Raw genomic sequence first — 16,630 nt, 5'->3', positions numbered from 1 at the left:
TATCTGCAGGCTTAACACAACCGAGCTATTCATTCTGCAGCCTTTGGTACAGTGAAAAGGTCAGACCGATTTGTGGGTAGACACAATGCCATTGTAACAGCGTGTATGTGGGTGGTCAGGAGAACATACATGTTTATGAAAGACTGTATTCACTATGCCTTTTGGAGACTTTTCATGTCTGAACAGTGAAACGTATATCCCCTGATAGTCTAGCTACAAAACAGATTCCCTTAACCACAGGCAAAAGCATATTACCACCTGAAAACTTACGCATTAATCCAGAATAATGTACCAAGTGGACTTAAGTTTTTATCTGTTCATTCTCCTTCCATGTTGGAGAGTAGGTAGCTTTCTCATTTATAGATGAGTAAAATTATTTCATGGTAAAAGACCATTTACTATCTATACTGTGGTGACAACTTGCAGCCATATGGTAAATTTTTGTAATGAAAAATACTGGTAAGTCTTAAACTTCCTTGTACCGTTGTTTGAGTAAAAGGCACTGCTTCTCTGGAGCATCACTCCCAACCTAAATGTATTACTTTCTCAAAAATTATTAAATACTGAAAATAGGCAGTGCAGCTACTTTCTTCTCTGTAGTAATTTAGATCTTCATTTTTCAATCAACCCTGAGAAAATAAGTTAAGACCAGGATGAAGAATTTTTCCCTACATCAATGTCAGGGCTACCATCATCACAGACTGTTCCTTTTAAAAGGAACAATCTCACATTCCACCACAGAAAGAATAAAACTACAGTTCCCAAAGTCCTTACTCAAGAGTCCAACATATATTTAGTTTGGATTTCCCAAAATATTTTTAGCTATAGACACCGCAGAGGATAAGAATTCTAACATTTGGTGCACTCTTTGCACCTCCTCATCTCTTCTTTTCCACCTCAGTGGTAATTCCATTTAAAGTTTTGCTATTAATTGCATTTTTCTCCTTAAAGAGACAAATTCAATTCCTGTTAAAAGTGACAAAGATTGTTAATACTGCTTGGTGTATCTGTACTGTGCAAAAGCAGAGATCTGTTTATTAATCAGGGATTCCCACTATAAATATACTTTGACACACTTCATAGAAATAAAACAGCAACAGCAAGAACAAGAAGAAGAGACTGGATCTTCTGAGAGCAAAATCAAAAGATGTCTGTTAAATATACTGATTATCATGAAACTAAAAGTTACTGGAACAAATTCACACAATTCTCAGCTTAAGTAACTAATACTAAACAATCAAATTACACAGTTAGTAGAATCCAAAGGATTTATGTGTCAGAAAACCACTGCAGTTAATACTTACCTCTCATTTTTCCACAAGCTAAGCCGTATTTTTATATAAATAGATATAAATACATCTAAGGCAGCAGTTTGACCACATGGATTCCCTTTATAACTCGTAGGCTTCTGAGAACAGTAAAGCATATAGTAATATTCCTACATTTTCTTACCCAATATATCTAGCTGCCGTAAGTGAGTACAGTTAGCTGCAAGCTCTTCAATGTCTGTGTCGCACACAGACCTGTTGGCCGTAAGAAAGAGCTTTTGCAAGTTCGGGAGTTTACGTGCAAGGTTTGTGAAACAGCCCGTACTGCTCTGTAACGTGGGGCACCAGCCGAGATCAAGTTCTTCCAAAAGCTGGCAGCCTGAAGCCAGCTCTGCTATTCCATTTTCAGTTATGTTTTTACATCTCCACAGATCCAGACTGCGAAGCTTTTTGCATTTTGCTCCCATCATGCTTGCTATAAGATCATAGTCTTCAATCTGCAAGGAAAATAAACACTTTGTCATGTATACCGCCCTTCCAGACACACACAGGTGTTTCAAGATTTGCTTGCTAACACATCTACGGATCCATCCTAAGCATTTGTCACTTCTAAAGATCTCTGAAAATTACTCACTGTACACTAAGGTCTACTCCTACATAAGACAAAAATAAAGTTCCTATTTACTCCCAGACATACGCATGCTTTTATATCCACCTGATGCTGAGGACCAGTGAAAATGCAGTTAGAAGTTCATTTGCTTTGAAAACTCCCTCCTTTTCTTCAAGAGATTATTAAAATTGTATTTATGACAATAGGAATGGCAACTATAAGCGTATGTGCATTAAAGAGGGCACCTATTCCCTTTCCAGGTTGATCATCTGCTACACTTCCTTATGGAAGCATTGCTATTTACCTCAGACAAGCCTAAGAGGCCCATAGTACCCCAACTCCACAGGTAGAAAGAATGAAATCCACTATCAAAAATCACAGGAAGTCTAGAGTTGTTGGAAAAATTACACACTGCCTTTCTCCTCTGTCCATGAGTCAAAGTGGGGAAGGCTGAGTCAATTCTGCTTTGCCACTTGCTTCTGAAACTGCAGGGAAGTTTACCTGATGAGTTACCAGACGTGTTTATCACCAGAGACAGCAAGTTAAGTCCCAGTGCATACAACCCTGACATGCATATTCAGTAAAGTTTAGATGAGTTCTGTGCAGGAATTCCAAGCCCTGTATTTTCTTTCTTTTTCTTTTCTGTTGAAAACATTCTCGTGTTTATGACTGCAGCGTCACACACAAGTGATGGCTTGCTATGAATTATGACTTGGTCTGAATTTACAAATAAAAAGTCTTGATTATTTGTTTTGGAAATAAGCAGCAACCATGCACATAAGAAATGTCCCAAAATTTAGGAAGCGGATGAAGAACAATGGAAAAACAAAACCACAAGCTAGATTTTAAGCCTGAGAAACTGACATACAGTCTTTAAAAAATTGACTAAGTTACATCCAGCTTGAATCTTTCAGAAGGTTGATATCTCACCTGATATCAACCCAGCATTTAATATGTCTTTACGAAACACGGATCCAGGCCAAGTTTAGAAGTACAGGTGTGCACACTCACATGGCACTCCAGCTACTCACCATGACGCAGCTGCCCAGGCTGAGGTGTTGAAGCTCTGAGCAGAAGTTCAGGATACTGAGCAGGGCTGTTTGCTGCCACCAGGGAATGCATCAGAAGGAAATATGGAACGTGAAACAAAGAGAAGAGGTCAATTAAGCATTAAAGGCTGTCACTGCATTTCCTGAAACACAGCTCAAAACTCTGTTACAGACACCACAAATGCCACTTAATGAGTCCCCAGGTAATATGCCCATTGATTGGCTTAAAGTAACAATAATCATTACAAACCTTTACACAAGTCACTTTGGATGTAGTTTTGAATTGCCCTGAAGATACCCATACACTCATGACCTATCAGCTCATTTCCCCCAGGAAAGCCGTGGAAGAATAAGTGTGGCAAGTTCAAACAACAGGCGAGGCCAAACCAAAAACACAGAGGGCTGGTGACACACCAGCAGAACAGCAGAGCTCTGACATTCTCCCATCGGCTGCAGCCTGATGGAACTGCCAATAGAGCAGCACAGCATTGGGACCGAGCTGGTGACTTTAATGTCAAAGGAGTCTCCGTGCTGACAGGGATGCTGACAACCATTGAGCACCTGTCACTACCAGCATGCAGGCTGAAACAGATATAATGTGTACTTTACAGTCATGTTTCTGCCATTTATCACAGCCATTCTTTTCAGGAAATACTGCACATTACTCAGCCTGAAATTATACTGGAACGCAGATGTATCTTACAAAACGGTAAGTACATGGCTATTCTGTTCTACGACAAGAGAAACTTCACGGTTTTTATTTGTGTTTCTAAGATAGAGAACAGACTCCTCTGCATTGTCTGCAGCCATATTCTGTTTTGTGGTTTGAAATATACCCAAGTGCAAAGAAGGACACAGCCCGGGATTCAAAACAGAAGTATCTGTGCATCATTCTTGAAACATTTACCACTTTATTAGCTTTTTGTAAGCTTGAAAACTGCAGTAAGTTCCATAACATAACAATAACTGAAGCCTGTGGATGTATATAGGATACCCAACAGTGTCTCACACCCCCCCACACACACACACACACAAAGCAGTATACAAAGGACAAAATCAACTGCTAACATGTAGAATTCCTACAGAAATACCAGTAAACAGTATGTAGACATGTGAACTATAAAAGATATCTATCTATATATATGAGCTAATATAAAGTTGCTTGTTTTCACAAACCTTATGGTAAAATGCTTTACTGAGTTTTTTTCAGTCATTATATTCCAATGAAACTCAGCAGGAACACTATCTTTTTTCATGGCACCGTGAAGAACTACGTGATCCCTTGCACTGAAACACTGGCAGATGCAGAACAGAGACAGTGGGTAGAGTATTCATGGAAACCATTCCAGACATCTAATTTAGGCATCTCAAGGGAGCAATTAGAAACACCCAAGACTTAACATGGATGGAACTTAGGCTGCCAGCTTGGCCTTCTGAGATTTGATTTCCCAAAAGCAGCCTGAAGGTTGAGGGTACAAACAAGCCTTGCTCACAAGCATCTTTGCAGAGGTCTTACAAAGCCACTGTCTGCTTGCTCAATTGACTTTCATTTATGTTTTTAAAGAGAATGGTAGACCAGGGAATTAAACATAAAAGCATTAAAAAGTCATTATAAAAAAGGTAACACTTAGGAGTGCTTTAAAGCTAGTAAATGTGTAAATATCCAGTATGTTTTAACTAAAGTACTTATTAAGTAAGCACTTTATTTGGAGCATTAAAATTGAATAAATGAGCAACTCCAATAGAGCGAGGCATCCTTTATTCTTTACCTCCCTGAAAGCTATGAGCTTTAGAACATACTCAGACTTCCAAATTAAATAAATAAATAAATCATCACATCTCTCTATAAGTCTTAAATATCAGAGCTAAATGCATCGGTCTCTTAACATCCAATGCTAAGCAGGTTTTCTGCAGGTGACTGTACAATAAAACTGAATAACTCAATGTATTTGACCACATTTTTTCTGCAGTAGTTTCTAAAGTGGAATTTAAACAATACCCTGAAAGGACAGAAAGCAGCAATACTTTTCCTTTATCGACATAATTCAGAAGCGTACAGATACTCTGAGCAGACTGTAGGATGTAAGATCTATTCCATAATGACACTCCTTCAGGGAAGAGTGAGACAGGTAAGGAGATCAATGTTCATAGTGGTCTTGATCACAAAAGTAAGCTAACATGAACAGGAATTTGGTGATTCTCTCGGAATACTTTAGTCTAAGGAGTCCTTCCTGTACTATATGCACTGAGTTCACATTTTCAGAGGTCTTTTCATGGCTTGTAATAGCTAAAGTATCACTTCAAACAACAATTAAAAAAAAAAAAAAGGAGAAAAAAACAACAGGAAGAAGATAAGCACCAGAAACGTGAGTAATAAAAAAGCATCACGGTAGAACACCACAGCATGCCATCGCACAGCCTGCCAAACCTAGCCCAGGCATAAACAGTAAGTTACTCAACAGTAGCTATACTCAGTGTAGGTTAATTCCTCTTCTGGAGTGCACGCATGCCTCCACACAAGAAAGCAGACTTTCTTCAGAAGCTGTGTCTGTTCTTCTGTAACTGGAGGCTGTTTCTGCATATGTCAAGAGAAAAAAAACAAAACAAAAAACAACCACCTTTCTTTGAATATGCCTAGTTGAGTCTCAGTCAATTGCGAATACAGGTGGTAAAGGACATCAAAATAGCAGGAAAGAATGGCAGCTCACAGAATCCATATGCACTGCATATGAAGAACTATCATTGTAATAACCTGACTCTGTTTCAAGCCATCTGTCTGTACAATTCATCTCTCTGACTTGTCTTGAACACAAGATGAGTGATAACACTCCTATGTAAGCAGAGAAGAGTGAGGCAATCACCTAACCTTGAAGCTGTAACGCAGGCCAAACCTCAGATGTCAGAGCTCATTATAAGAGGAGCAGAGGCCACCTAAAGTCTGGACCGGCAAGCTTCAACTGGAGAGAATCCAATTTCACTTTCTCAGCCAAGCAGAGGCTGTCAAATCAAAGTCTCCCCACATAACACTTCATTTGTGAGCTCAGTAGCCAAGATACGTATAGTTTGGAGACTTTCTAAGGTTTCCCTGTAGCAAAGGTAAGGGCTGGCTTTGTACCTGCTCCCCTTCATGCACGCTTAAACTGCAGAAGGAAACAGTAGACACCTCAGTGGTCCAAATTTCTTCTGCCATCCAATCAAAGCAATAACTGGGGAACAGTCAATTTTTATAAGATGGCACAAACAGCAGGAAGGGGAGTTCTAAGCAGCCAAATAAGATCCTATTATCCATTTCCAGGAATGGTTTTCAGATGATGAAAATGCCTACAACTGAAGCCATGCACAAATTGCTTGAAGAGAGAAGACTGACATCAAGCTGCACAGGATGACATGATGCTGCTGTTAAACACAGCCTTATAGAACAGATTATAGAAATATTTTAGTGCACAACAGTTAGTCCTAAACCTCAGAAATGGGAAGGAGACACCCTGAAGAGTCTCTGAAGTCTTTAAGAACAGGCTAGACTAACATGTCAGAAACGGCATCAACAGAGTTGATCCTGTCTTGGACAAGAAGAGAGAGATTACCTTTTGAAATCCTAACTCATTCCACATGAGACAGGAGAGTTCTGCCCAAACATGAATAAGTCTTTTATTCGGTAACACAGCTGGCCTGGAACACATTTCTGTGCTTTGTATGCAACAATTAAATAGCTGATACTGGACTAACTTCCATTCTACTTGCCTTTGTAAAGACCTTAAACATCATATGTACATTCGGACTTGCAAGTCGCAAGAGTGTAGCTGGCTTGAATGAACAGTGGAGAAATCGAATACTGGTGTCAGAGTAACACACCTAGTAAGGCTGAATCCTGCTGCAATTTTTTTTTTAGGACTTTTTGCATTCATGATCCAGCCAGAAGTGCAAATTATTTCTGATGTTGGTATGATAAGGAAAGCAACCAACAGGTATCCTGAGATTAATAACCTTTCAAACAGAAAAGCCCCTTTCTGTCTATGGTACACTTGGCTCACTCATGAAAGATGCACTTTCAGTCTTGGACCATTTACTCACTGCAGTTTCACTGTCAGGTAGTCCAGAATATGAAAGAAATGCTTAAGCTTGTTACAAATACAGAAGATGGCTATGATACACTGGCTGTACTGCAATAAGAAGAATGAAAACAACTGCACTGCATTCTACCTATGGAATGCTAATGGAAGAACCACAGAAAAAATAACATAGTTTTACTTCTAAGGTTGGGATAGGTCTACACGTTTTTATAAACTCTTGATAGAAAAATCTTTAAAACTTCTTTTACTTTTAATACTGGGAACAAAAGAACAGACTGCTTTCTTTCCCCTACAGTGTAATCAGAAGAAGCGTGTCTGCCATAGAGTGGGAATTCTTGCAGCCCCCTCAGTGAAACAAGACAGCCTAAATCTTTTACAAGACTTTTGTTCTCCTCTAATTTTTTCTCCTTTTTTTTTTTCAGTGACGTGAATGCTGACAAAATCTCAAACTCTGATTAAAGACTGCTTTCTCCATTCTTTAACCTAGCCTTCCCTTGCTCCCTATGTTTTTTAATCACAGAATTACTAAATCTCTGGCTAACCACTTACGCATGAGAAATTCTGAGTTTTGCATGAATACATATTTCAACATTAAAATTTCAAGTTAGGGGTAGAAAAAAAAAGCTTAAATTCCTTCCCTCCATAATTGCATTATATGAAAGGACAAAGTTGTTATTATTTTTTCTTATCAGTTCCAAATGACAACCTCATCTCCAATGTTCCCTGCCCCGTGCCCCCAACCCTGTTGTTTCCACTTACGTTCAAATAGTTATATAACATTAGTCTCAGGCAAATATCAGATAACATGCCTATATTTGCAGGCTTACTACAACGAGAATATTGCATTTTCCCATAATATTAAGGAATTAATTTAACAGAGATCCTAAAGACCACAATTCCTTCTTTCATATTTCAGTTACTTATCTCTCCTTTAAAAACACATCTTGGAGAGTCTTTGCAGTGAGTTGCTCTTGCATATGAATTTATGCAGTTGTTATATTTAATAACAGGTGCTATCACAGTGTTTACTGATGTTTCTAGGTGTCATTTTCATCTTATTCTACCGATCTACATTAAAATATTGTTTAAAATATTTGCTTTCAGGGTAGAATCAGGCTCTCTAGGACTATATTAATCAATTGTATGACTATTATGATTATACAACTTGATTCCACGAGCAATCACCTTTTCATAAAGCAAACAGAAAATCATCAAAAGATCTGATCAGGCAAACAGTAAAGATTTACAGAACCCTAAGCAACAGCTGTCACACACTGTTTGTGTACAAGTCAAATTCACATTTCTCAATGCACTCAGCTAAGAAAGTTGATATAGCAATTAGACACTTACTATAAGATATCAAAAAACAGTATACATGTCATGCAACGCAGTTGTATTTTGGGATGCAAGTAATCTGACAGAACACCTGACTACAGCATTCCTTCCAGTAAGAACTAATAACCCGAGTGAAAACTCAACACACAAGCGTGTTAACTGGGCAAGCAGGAGATAATTGCAGAGTACTCTTAAGTACTCTATCTTCCTAATACAAGTCACAGTCAATGTCCTGTCTCTTAAAATTTTGCCATGAGAAGCAGGCGGAAAGGAGAACTAGAGATCTACAGACTAAGGTGAGGCCAATGAGATGTACCATATCTCTTAACCCTTCAACTGAACCCATACTGTCCTTCAAAATAGGCTCCTTTTGAGCCTTCAAAATATTCCCAGAAATTCATTCACAAAAAGCTTTCTCAACTCATGATCTGGACAGGACCTTTCCTTTTGTCCTCAAAAGGTTTACGTTTTACAACAAAAGAGATCGGAACCAGGTGGTTCAGGCTGACAAACTTACAATTATGGGAACAAATCAGACCAAAACAACTCAGACTTCAGCATGCACACAATAAGTGCTGCCTCTACCACTGCAGATACAAAACTGCTCCATTGACAACTGCCTTGTCCTGCACAGAAGTAATATGGTTAAGCAACTGCTGTCATGCAGCCAAAAAGTAAAGATAATAAAGAAAGTAGCAAATGAACATACCGTACATGCCCCACCTTAAACTCCTATAAGAAATACTGCTTTATTACCAACCAAATTCAGCTGCCTCATCTACAAGAATGAACACCTGACGTATCTTTTAATGCAAACATTCTCACTGCGTCATTCTGGACAGCTACAGTACCAACATTATCACTATCATTAGATGCACTCAAAGTCAAATAAACTGTTCAAAGGTGAAGGATGGAAAAACAGAGTGACGATGATGGTTGGCAGCAGAACTCAAGTCACAGTTAGAGATGAAATGAGCACTGTGGCACATTTGTGGGCATGGCCGGCCACCCCAAAAGCCACGCACACCTCCTGTGGGCCAGGCACTCTCCACTCAACAGGCAGAAAGGCAACCATTTCAGGTTCTGGTTTGTGATGTTTTAAAGTTCCAATGTTTTGAGTGCAGAAACCTCAAAGCTGCTAAGGAAACAAAGAAAATCCTTTGCATGCTCTGCTGGTAAGGGAGTCCTGTAGAGTACCCTCAGCACAGCCCGAAGGCAGAGGAGAGAGTGCTACCTGGGGCTGCCCAAAGGCCACACTGGCAGCACACATCTCCAGCATCCCACTTCTGGGAAAACAAGAAACTCCTGCCACTGGGATAATGACCTTTCAGAAAGGACTGATAACTCTTCCCCTAAAAGAAACATCCTGGCTTATCCTCCTTTGCACTGTAGTTTCCCCTCTCACTACTACGAACTCTGATATATGTAACTCTTGCAAAAATATTTCAGAAAGTGAAGGTAATTACTTCTAACTACAGTAAAAACTAATCAAGACACTTAACCAGATGTGAACTCAGCTTTGGGGCTTCTAGAAATTTCTTAGTGAATAGCAACCACTATGTGCTCCTGCATAATGTGGAGACAAATAATCTCAATGGCAGCACATCACTGGATTCCTCTTTTGAACTTCAGCTATTACTACATGTGACTACAGCACCTTTGGAATGGCAACTTATTTCTGTATGTAAATCCAGATCAGAGGAAGATCTAACACAACTTCTTGCAAGAAAAAAAGAAAACCTCATAAGTTGAACACATTGTCAGCAATGGAGAAAACTCTTCCATCCAATTTTGGCTTACAGAAGTAAAAATACAGAAGGATTGGCATGAGTATTTTCCATCAATCCTTTAAAAAACAATATATTGTAACCAATTTCTTACTTATCACAGTATTCATCAATGAAGTTCTATTTCATAGTTACAACAAAGAATGCTTTATCATACTAGAACTTCCTGTGTTAAAAAAGCACACAAATAAGAAAACTCCCTGATCAGCAGACATCATTAAGGCCCTATATTGCCTATTTGTCACTGGCTCAATTACCTTCTAAGAACATACCTTCTAGCTAGAGGCTTTCACTGTTTTTCAGCATTGCAACTCTTAATCCTAAGGAATTGTGCCCAAGCCAATGAAATTTTACCCAGGCTGAAAAGTCTCAGACAGTACTTCTCAGAAACACAGCATCACCCATAAGAGGTTACCTCTAAGAAGTCTGATTTCATGTCAGCATTAACTTTTTCATTGCTCATGACATTAAAAAAAAAAAATAATAAGAGCTATCACATTTACCACTAAGATTCCTATGTGTCTTCTAGGTATCTTAAATCCTCCAATGTCTTCTCTATCAGCGGCCCAAGTTCCAAATTTGTTCTTGTTCAGAGATATCTTGTTATAACTTGTAAATACAATATTTCAAAACGTGTGCAAAACAAAGTCTTTTGCCCAGTGCAATTTGATTTTAATTCAGTTCATTTTGTATTTCAATTTGTATTTGTAATACAAGCTTTAAATTTTTTCTTCACGCATTATAAAGAATTCATCCTACTATGCAACATGAAACATACAATCATACATTAAAATGTACAGCCAGCAATAATGAGACTCAAGTTTTTCTACTGTAATTGTGGCTTTGGTTTCTTTAAAATAGAATTTTGACAGTGCTGCGTATATGGATGAGATACTTCATAAGAAGCATTAAATCAAGATAACATGCTCAAGCCATAAAGACACGCATTGCCCATTACCGTACACAATAATGCCGTCTTTGTTCATTGTGGTTTTTAAATATATCAATGCCAACAAGTGCTTATATTATGCTGTGAATATGCTCTCAATGAATAAACGCTAAGGAGTCGTGTATCAGCAAATGCCAGAACTTCCAGCACAAAAACTCACTAATATAATAGGGGACTTGAGCTAGCAGAACTTAACATTTACCAAAAATTGGGATTTGTTTCTCAAAGCATGTTACAAATTATTTCAAGCAGATGTAGAATCAAAACCTTTATCAATGAATTTAAAGCTCAGAAAACAGCTGCATCTAGTGCAGAGGATCATAATGATCTAAGAATTGTTGCTGTTATTTGGCTTCAAACAAGTTAAGAGCAGTCACTGGGCACTTCTTGAAAAACAATGTGGAATACTTCAATGGTGCTGGGAGCTTCACTTCAGAAGCTGGAAACCAACTCTGTAAACAGAAACTTCCACTCAGTACATCAAGGAAATAACACTATGTATTGCCTTAAGATTGAGCAGGGTTAGGACCAAAGATCATGAACTCTTCCAAAACATAAATGAGGTGTTTATCCTGCTGAAAGACAGTGAGTAGCAGAACATCAGAACTGTGCATTTCACTGAAAGCATGCACTTAAAATTTGGAGCCTTGCTTACAGAGACAGTATGTTCTTTAAAGAAACATCTGTTCAAAGGAAACAGCTAAAACGAGAAGAAAAGAATAAGTTGCAAATCTTAGGTTTGCTTTCCTATGCGTCACGTGTAAAAATTAATGTTCTGCAGAGTATTTTCCCAGAACTTATCTTTTAGCATCATAATCACATCAGCAGAAAAGGATGAATAATTTAAATGTCAATTTGTCCCTTTTTTCCATTAAAAAAGGAAAGAGAAAGCAAGACGTAGTCTGAGAAATAAGACAGGTACATGGTAATTTGTTTTTATTTGAATACTTCTTTAATGTTGATGCTGTACTTTATAAAGCACCCTGCAGGAAAACAAACAGCATTACGATCATACAGACAAGATGGACAGAGAAGGTCAATTCCATAATCTACGTTATTTAATCACACACCTAAATTAACAACTAGAAGATCAAGCTGTACTGTTTATGCAGATGTGCTCCAGCACAGTACTGCATTTTCAACTGGGATTCATACTTGCAGAGAAAGATTATAACCCCCTTTGCATGGGCATCACAAATAGCAGAGAGAAGTGCTTCTTCAAATGTCAGTTAAAGCTTTAATTCCTATTTTTTTCTTTTATTTTTCTCTTTAGTGTTGCCATTTGGGGCACACAGAAATATGATCACTTCCATTAAATAATTCAACTTGTGTTTACTTTGATCAGCTGTGACAATAAATTCGTCTGGCTGTTTACAAGCATAAAAGGTATCTCCTTCCCTATTTGATCTAGTTTCACTACATTTCAATTTCAGTGACTAGGTCTAATTGTGCAGTAAGATGCACAAAAAGAAAATGATACCCTATAGGACATCCCATTTCAAGTCAACCTTTAACTTCTTTCTCTCCATATTTATTCCCTCTTCACATTTTCACAACTGCTTCAAATTCTCCAGAAGCATATCAACCCAACCCTACATCGAGGAGATTAATAAACAGGGATGCCATCTCTGCATCACAAAAAAAATAAAAATTACATGTTAAAATTTATGATAGGACCTGGACCTCTGTCATTCTAGAATACGATGCGAGAAGAAAATGAAGAGAAAAAAAACTTGGTTTGTTCTTTAGAAAAAAAAGGATGCTACTGATTTATTTAAGGAAATGGCGTACCAAATGGAACGAAAGGATTTTTTATTTGCCTTTTTCTTTTGGATTCTGAGAAAGAATTTCTGCACAGAACCACAGCACGCATGGCTTAGCTCATCTCACCTTCTTACTTTTTCTTAACAAACACATACTTGTTAGCAGTTTTCCATAGTTGATTCAGAGCCTCGGATTCTTTTCTCTGAGCAGCTCCAGCCAATAAGAATATAACGCCAAGTTACTGATTAAACGTTAGAATTGCTCCATTGTTTGAAGCTCCAACAATGAAGCAGCAGCAGCAGCAATTTAACAAAAAAGTAAATAAGTAAATAAATCAAGAATGCAAAGTTACAGTTCTCTGATGTGTTTCAGAGAAGTCGAGGTTGCTCCAGAGCATGCTGGATCAAACTATCTACTGAGTCTCGCTTGCACGTAGTTACTACCTAACATCCTAGAATCACATGAAGAGCACAGAAGGAAAAGTAGCCTAATTTTTACAGAAAAACAAACATTTGTATGAAAAGAAAGTAACGGGGAGAAAAGTAATGTTATTTTTATTAAACTGTCACTTCTGTAACTCTAATCCTCTAATTCAAATGCTATGTTACATTTTCCTTCCTTTTCCACCTGTGATGCACAGTGCATGTTGGTAAAAGGCTTCATAGTAACAAGCAACATGAAAGCATCCTGTCCAACTTGCCTACTTAGGTCTCTACAAATTTCTCTTGTATGTTTTGTAGGGAGCAGTGCCCTGTGTTTAAACTTACGTTTTTAAAAAATTAAGCAAAGCCCCAAGCTTGATTGTGAATGAATTTTCTTGTCAGCTACAAGCAGAAGCTTGCTCATACGCATAAGACAATTTAAAGCTTCAAAAAAAAATAATAATAAAAATCAGGAAATCTTTACCACCTGCAGCCAGTCCAATTTCGAGTTCTGCTCAGCAAAATGATAGCTGAGAAGTGACAGCCACCAGTCACGTTCAGAAGGTACTTTAGCTGCTGCTCTATAACAGGGCAAACTCACAGAAGACCCAAACTAAGTTACTTGAGTAAAATCAAGATTGTTCAATCACAAGCAAAACAGAATTGTACGATCTTAACCTCCGATACAATAATCTCAGATCCTTGAAGATGATTTCTTCCAGAGAATAGAGATCACCAGCACTTGTCAGACTTTCTCCTCAGATCTGAAAAATCTGTGCAAATTATCTCTACTACAAAGCCCACAAGAAGTGAAGTAAGGAGATTTACCCGGGATTTACTGGAGGACTACAGAGCTAGAAACAGAACAGATATGCCCAAGTTAGAGTGAATCAGAGGTCTACCCAAAAGCACTTCAAAGCAGGGCTCACCAATTCTTTAGTTTGAAGAAAAAAAAAAAAAGGTAATTATTAAGGATGTAAGAGTTCAATACACAGACTACATACCACAAAGTAATAAGTTATTAAGGGACACTGTTTTTGTGGGAATGGTCCACAAAACCTATAGTAAATGCCTTCAATTCGAGGTGGCTGACCTTTTAACTACCTTGCATTAACTCTATCGCCATTACAGACAACTAGTTAAACCTCTGATGTAGAAGCACACGTCGTTTACAAAAAAAGAGATAACAAAACACGACTAACCTCGAAGCGTGTTGCTGGGCACTGACTGCTTATAAATGAAAAAAGTTAAAAACACTTGTTCCTACCTCCACTTTTGTTCGGTAAAGAACGAGACGCTTTAGGCTGCCCACTTTTGCTATGTGGTTGAAAGCTTGAGGTGGTATCTTATCGCACGATGAGAGATTTAATTCTTGAAGATTAGGACACATTTCAGTAATGACCTCCAAACATGTTTCATTGAGGAAATGGCCACAAGACAACTCAAGACGTACGAGTTCAGAGCCACAAACTTTCAAGAACCTGCAAAAAATTCACATTTCTGGTGAAAAATAAACCTTTGAATAGCGTTAAAACCTTAAGCATGTAAAACAGGAAATACTTTCTTCCAGCAATGAAAAACCTACAGACCACAGCACTTATGTCAACTCAATTAATTAATGGAAAACATGATTAGGTTGAAGTAAATTAATCATAACCACTCTGAAGAAATTACTTGTGAACCAAATCTGTACAGATCCCGAAGAGCAAACTAATGAGCTGCTGAGTTAGATATCAATATTCAAAAACTGAAGGTGGTCTGACATTTAAGGCTGTTTCATCAGCATTAGATACCATATGTAACCTAGATATTATACTTTTTGTACAAAACAGTATTTGACACATACATTTTAAGAAACACAAAAGACTATATTATGCTATACATGATATAAGGACACTGATGTCATTAAAGCAGCTGTAAAAAACAATTCTACCTTGAAAGTAAATTGCAAAAGCATCACTGCAAGGGGTAAAGAAAAACAAAGGTTTTGCTAGCCTTGAATATTCAGCTTGGGAAGTTGGAAGATGCTTCCTTCTTGCAATTTGCTCCAAGTCAATGAAGGCGTTACGAAATGACACTAAAGAATAATAGAGGACTCAACGTCCCTCTTTCAAGATGCATGTTATTAAATCTTCTTTCCTTATTTTTCATTATACACTCAAGTCTACCTGCTATTCACAATCATCAACTTTCCTGAGTTGTGTTGCACGCTACCCAGCTCCCTGTGCCTTACTTTCATTATACAGATCCTATGCAACAGGGAGAGAAAAGGAGATTGCAGAGCGCAACCTCCACTCCAGGAAGTTTCCAAGAGTCACCTGAAACTTCAACTGACCTGATCCAGAGCTGGGATCAGCAGCACCTCAAGTGGAAGCTTGGAGTAGATGACCTTCAGAGGTCCCTAACATTCATGAGTTTATGGAAAGAGAGAAAGAGAGGCTCTGAGAAAGACAGACAGAGCATGTGGTGGTTTTTCCTAAGTATGGTCTTAAGTGGCATTCAAATCTCTTCCATTATTTTTGTGTAACTCCACAGTCTCTCTTCAGAATTCATTTTAGTTTGTAAGAAGTAATCAAACATCAAGCACCTATTTGTTGTTTTCATACCAGATACCGTGAATTCACCTGTAAGCTAGACCTGTGAGCCACACCTGTGAGCTTTCTCACAGGAGTAAGAGTATAGGAGTGTCAGAGGCAAAAATGACTTGACAGTTCAGCAAAATCAATACCAGATATCTAAACATTAGACCGCTATTTCAGACCAGCAGCAGAGTTCAACACTGTCATGGAGAAACAGGAAGTAGATTCTTTGGAACTCTGAGTAAGAGATGTACTGATTCACTGCTGATTGCCAATTAGCCAATTCCTCTCTTTAATGAGTGCTTTAACAACACATTCGTGTGGCTTCTTTCATCAACAAATCACTGGGTTTGTTTCAATGGTGATAGTTTCCATAAAACCCTGTCAATTGCCATTTATTATACCTCTAGCTTCCAATTTGCTAATGGATAAATATTTTATTAACTATTCCATTACAGTAATGGATGTTAGGTTAACTGCCATATAATTTAACAAGGCTCGGCCATTATAAATATTGCTACAGATCAACACTTTTCTCTTCCTGTCAGTATTGGAAGTTAACATTACTAGATCAGAGAAGCATTCATTTAATCCCCTACACTTGGATAAGAACAAGCTCACCAGCTTAAAGACTTATCCTGATAACATTTTATTTAAATTCATTATACTTTGAACACAGAGACAGAGCAAAAACAGCAACAGCAATGAGCGTTGCACTTATTCATGGCTTTACTTCCTTTTTGGAATAAGTTATTTAGGAGACATTAAGAAAGTAAGTTGAGAGCAGTAAGGGAGAC

General features: G+C 38.0%; 1 protein-coding gene across 6 annotated transcripts in view; it reads right to left on the bottom strand.

Moving 5' to 3' along the window:
- The window catches only part of FBXL4 (F-box and leucine rich repeat protein 4), a 57,296-nt gene that overhangs the window by 11,686 nt on the left and 28,980 nt on the right, over positions 1–16,630 (bottom strand). For all 6 annotated transcript variants that reach the window (XR_006938995.1, XM_025149048.3, XM_004940360.5 and 3 more), the window contains exons 6-8: positions 14,522–14,735; positions 2,910–2,981; positions 1,453–1,765 (exon numbers count right to left, since the gene is read on the bottom strand). Coding sequence is in view for 5 of the 6 variants with exons in the window: in XM_025149048.3 (XP_025004816.1) it covers positions 1,453–1,765; positions 2,910–2,981; positions 14,522–14,735 (599 nt within the window). In the remaining variant the exon portion in view is untranslated. The remainder of the gene's footprint in view (positions 1–1,452; positions 1,766–2,909; positions 2,982–14,521; positions 14,736–16,630) is intronic.

This window comes from Gallus gallus, chromosome 3, assembly GCF_016699485.2.
Source record: "Gallus gallus isolate bGalGal1 chromosome 3, bGalGal1.mat.broiler.GRCg7b, whole genome shotgun sequence".
NCBI lineage: Eukaryota > Metazoa > Chordata > Aves > Galliformes > Phasianidae > Gallus > Gallus gallus.
The sequence above is the reverse complement of the archived record's forward strand: the minus strand, read 5'-3'. Positions and strand labels throughout refer to the sequence as shown.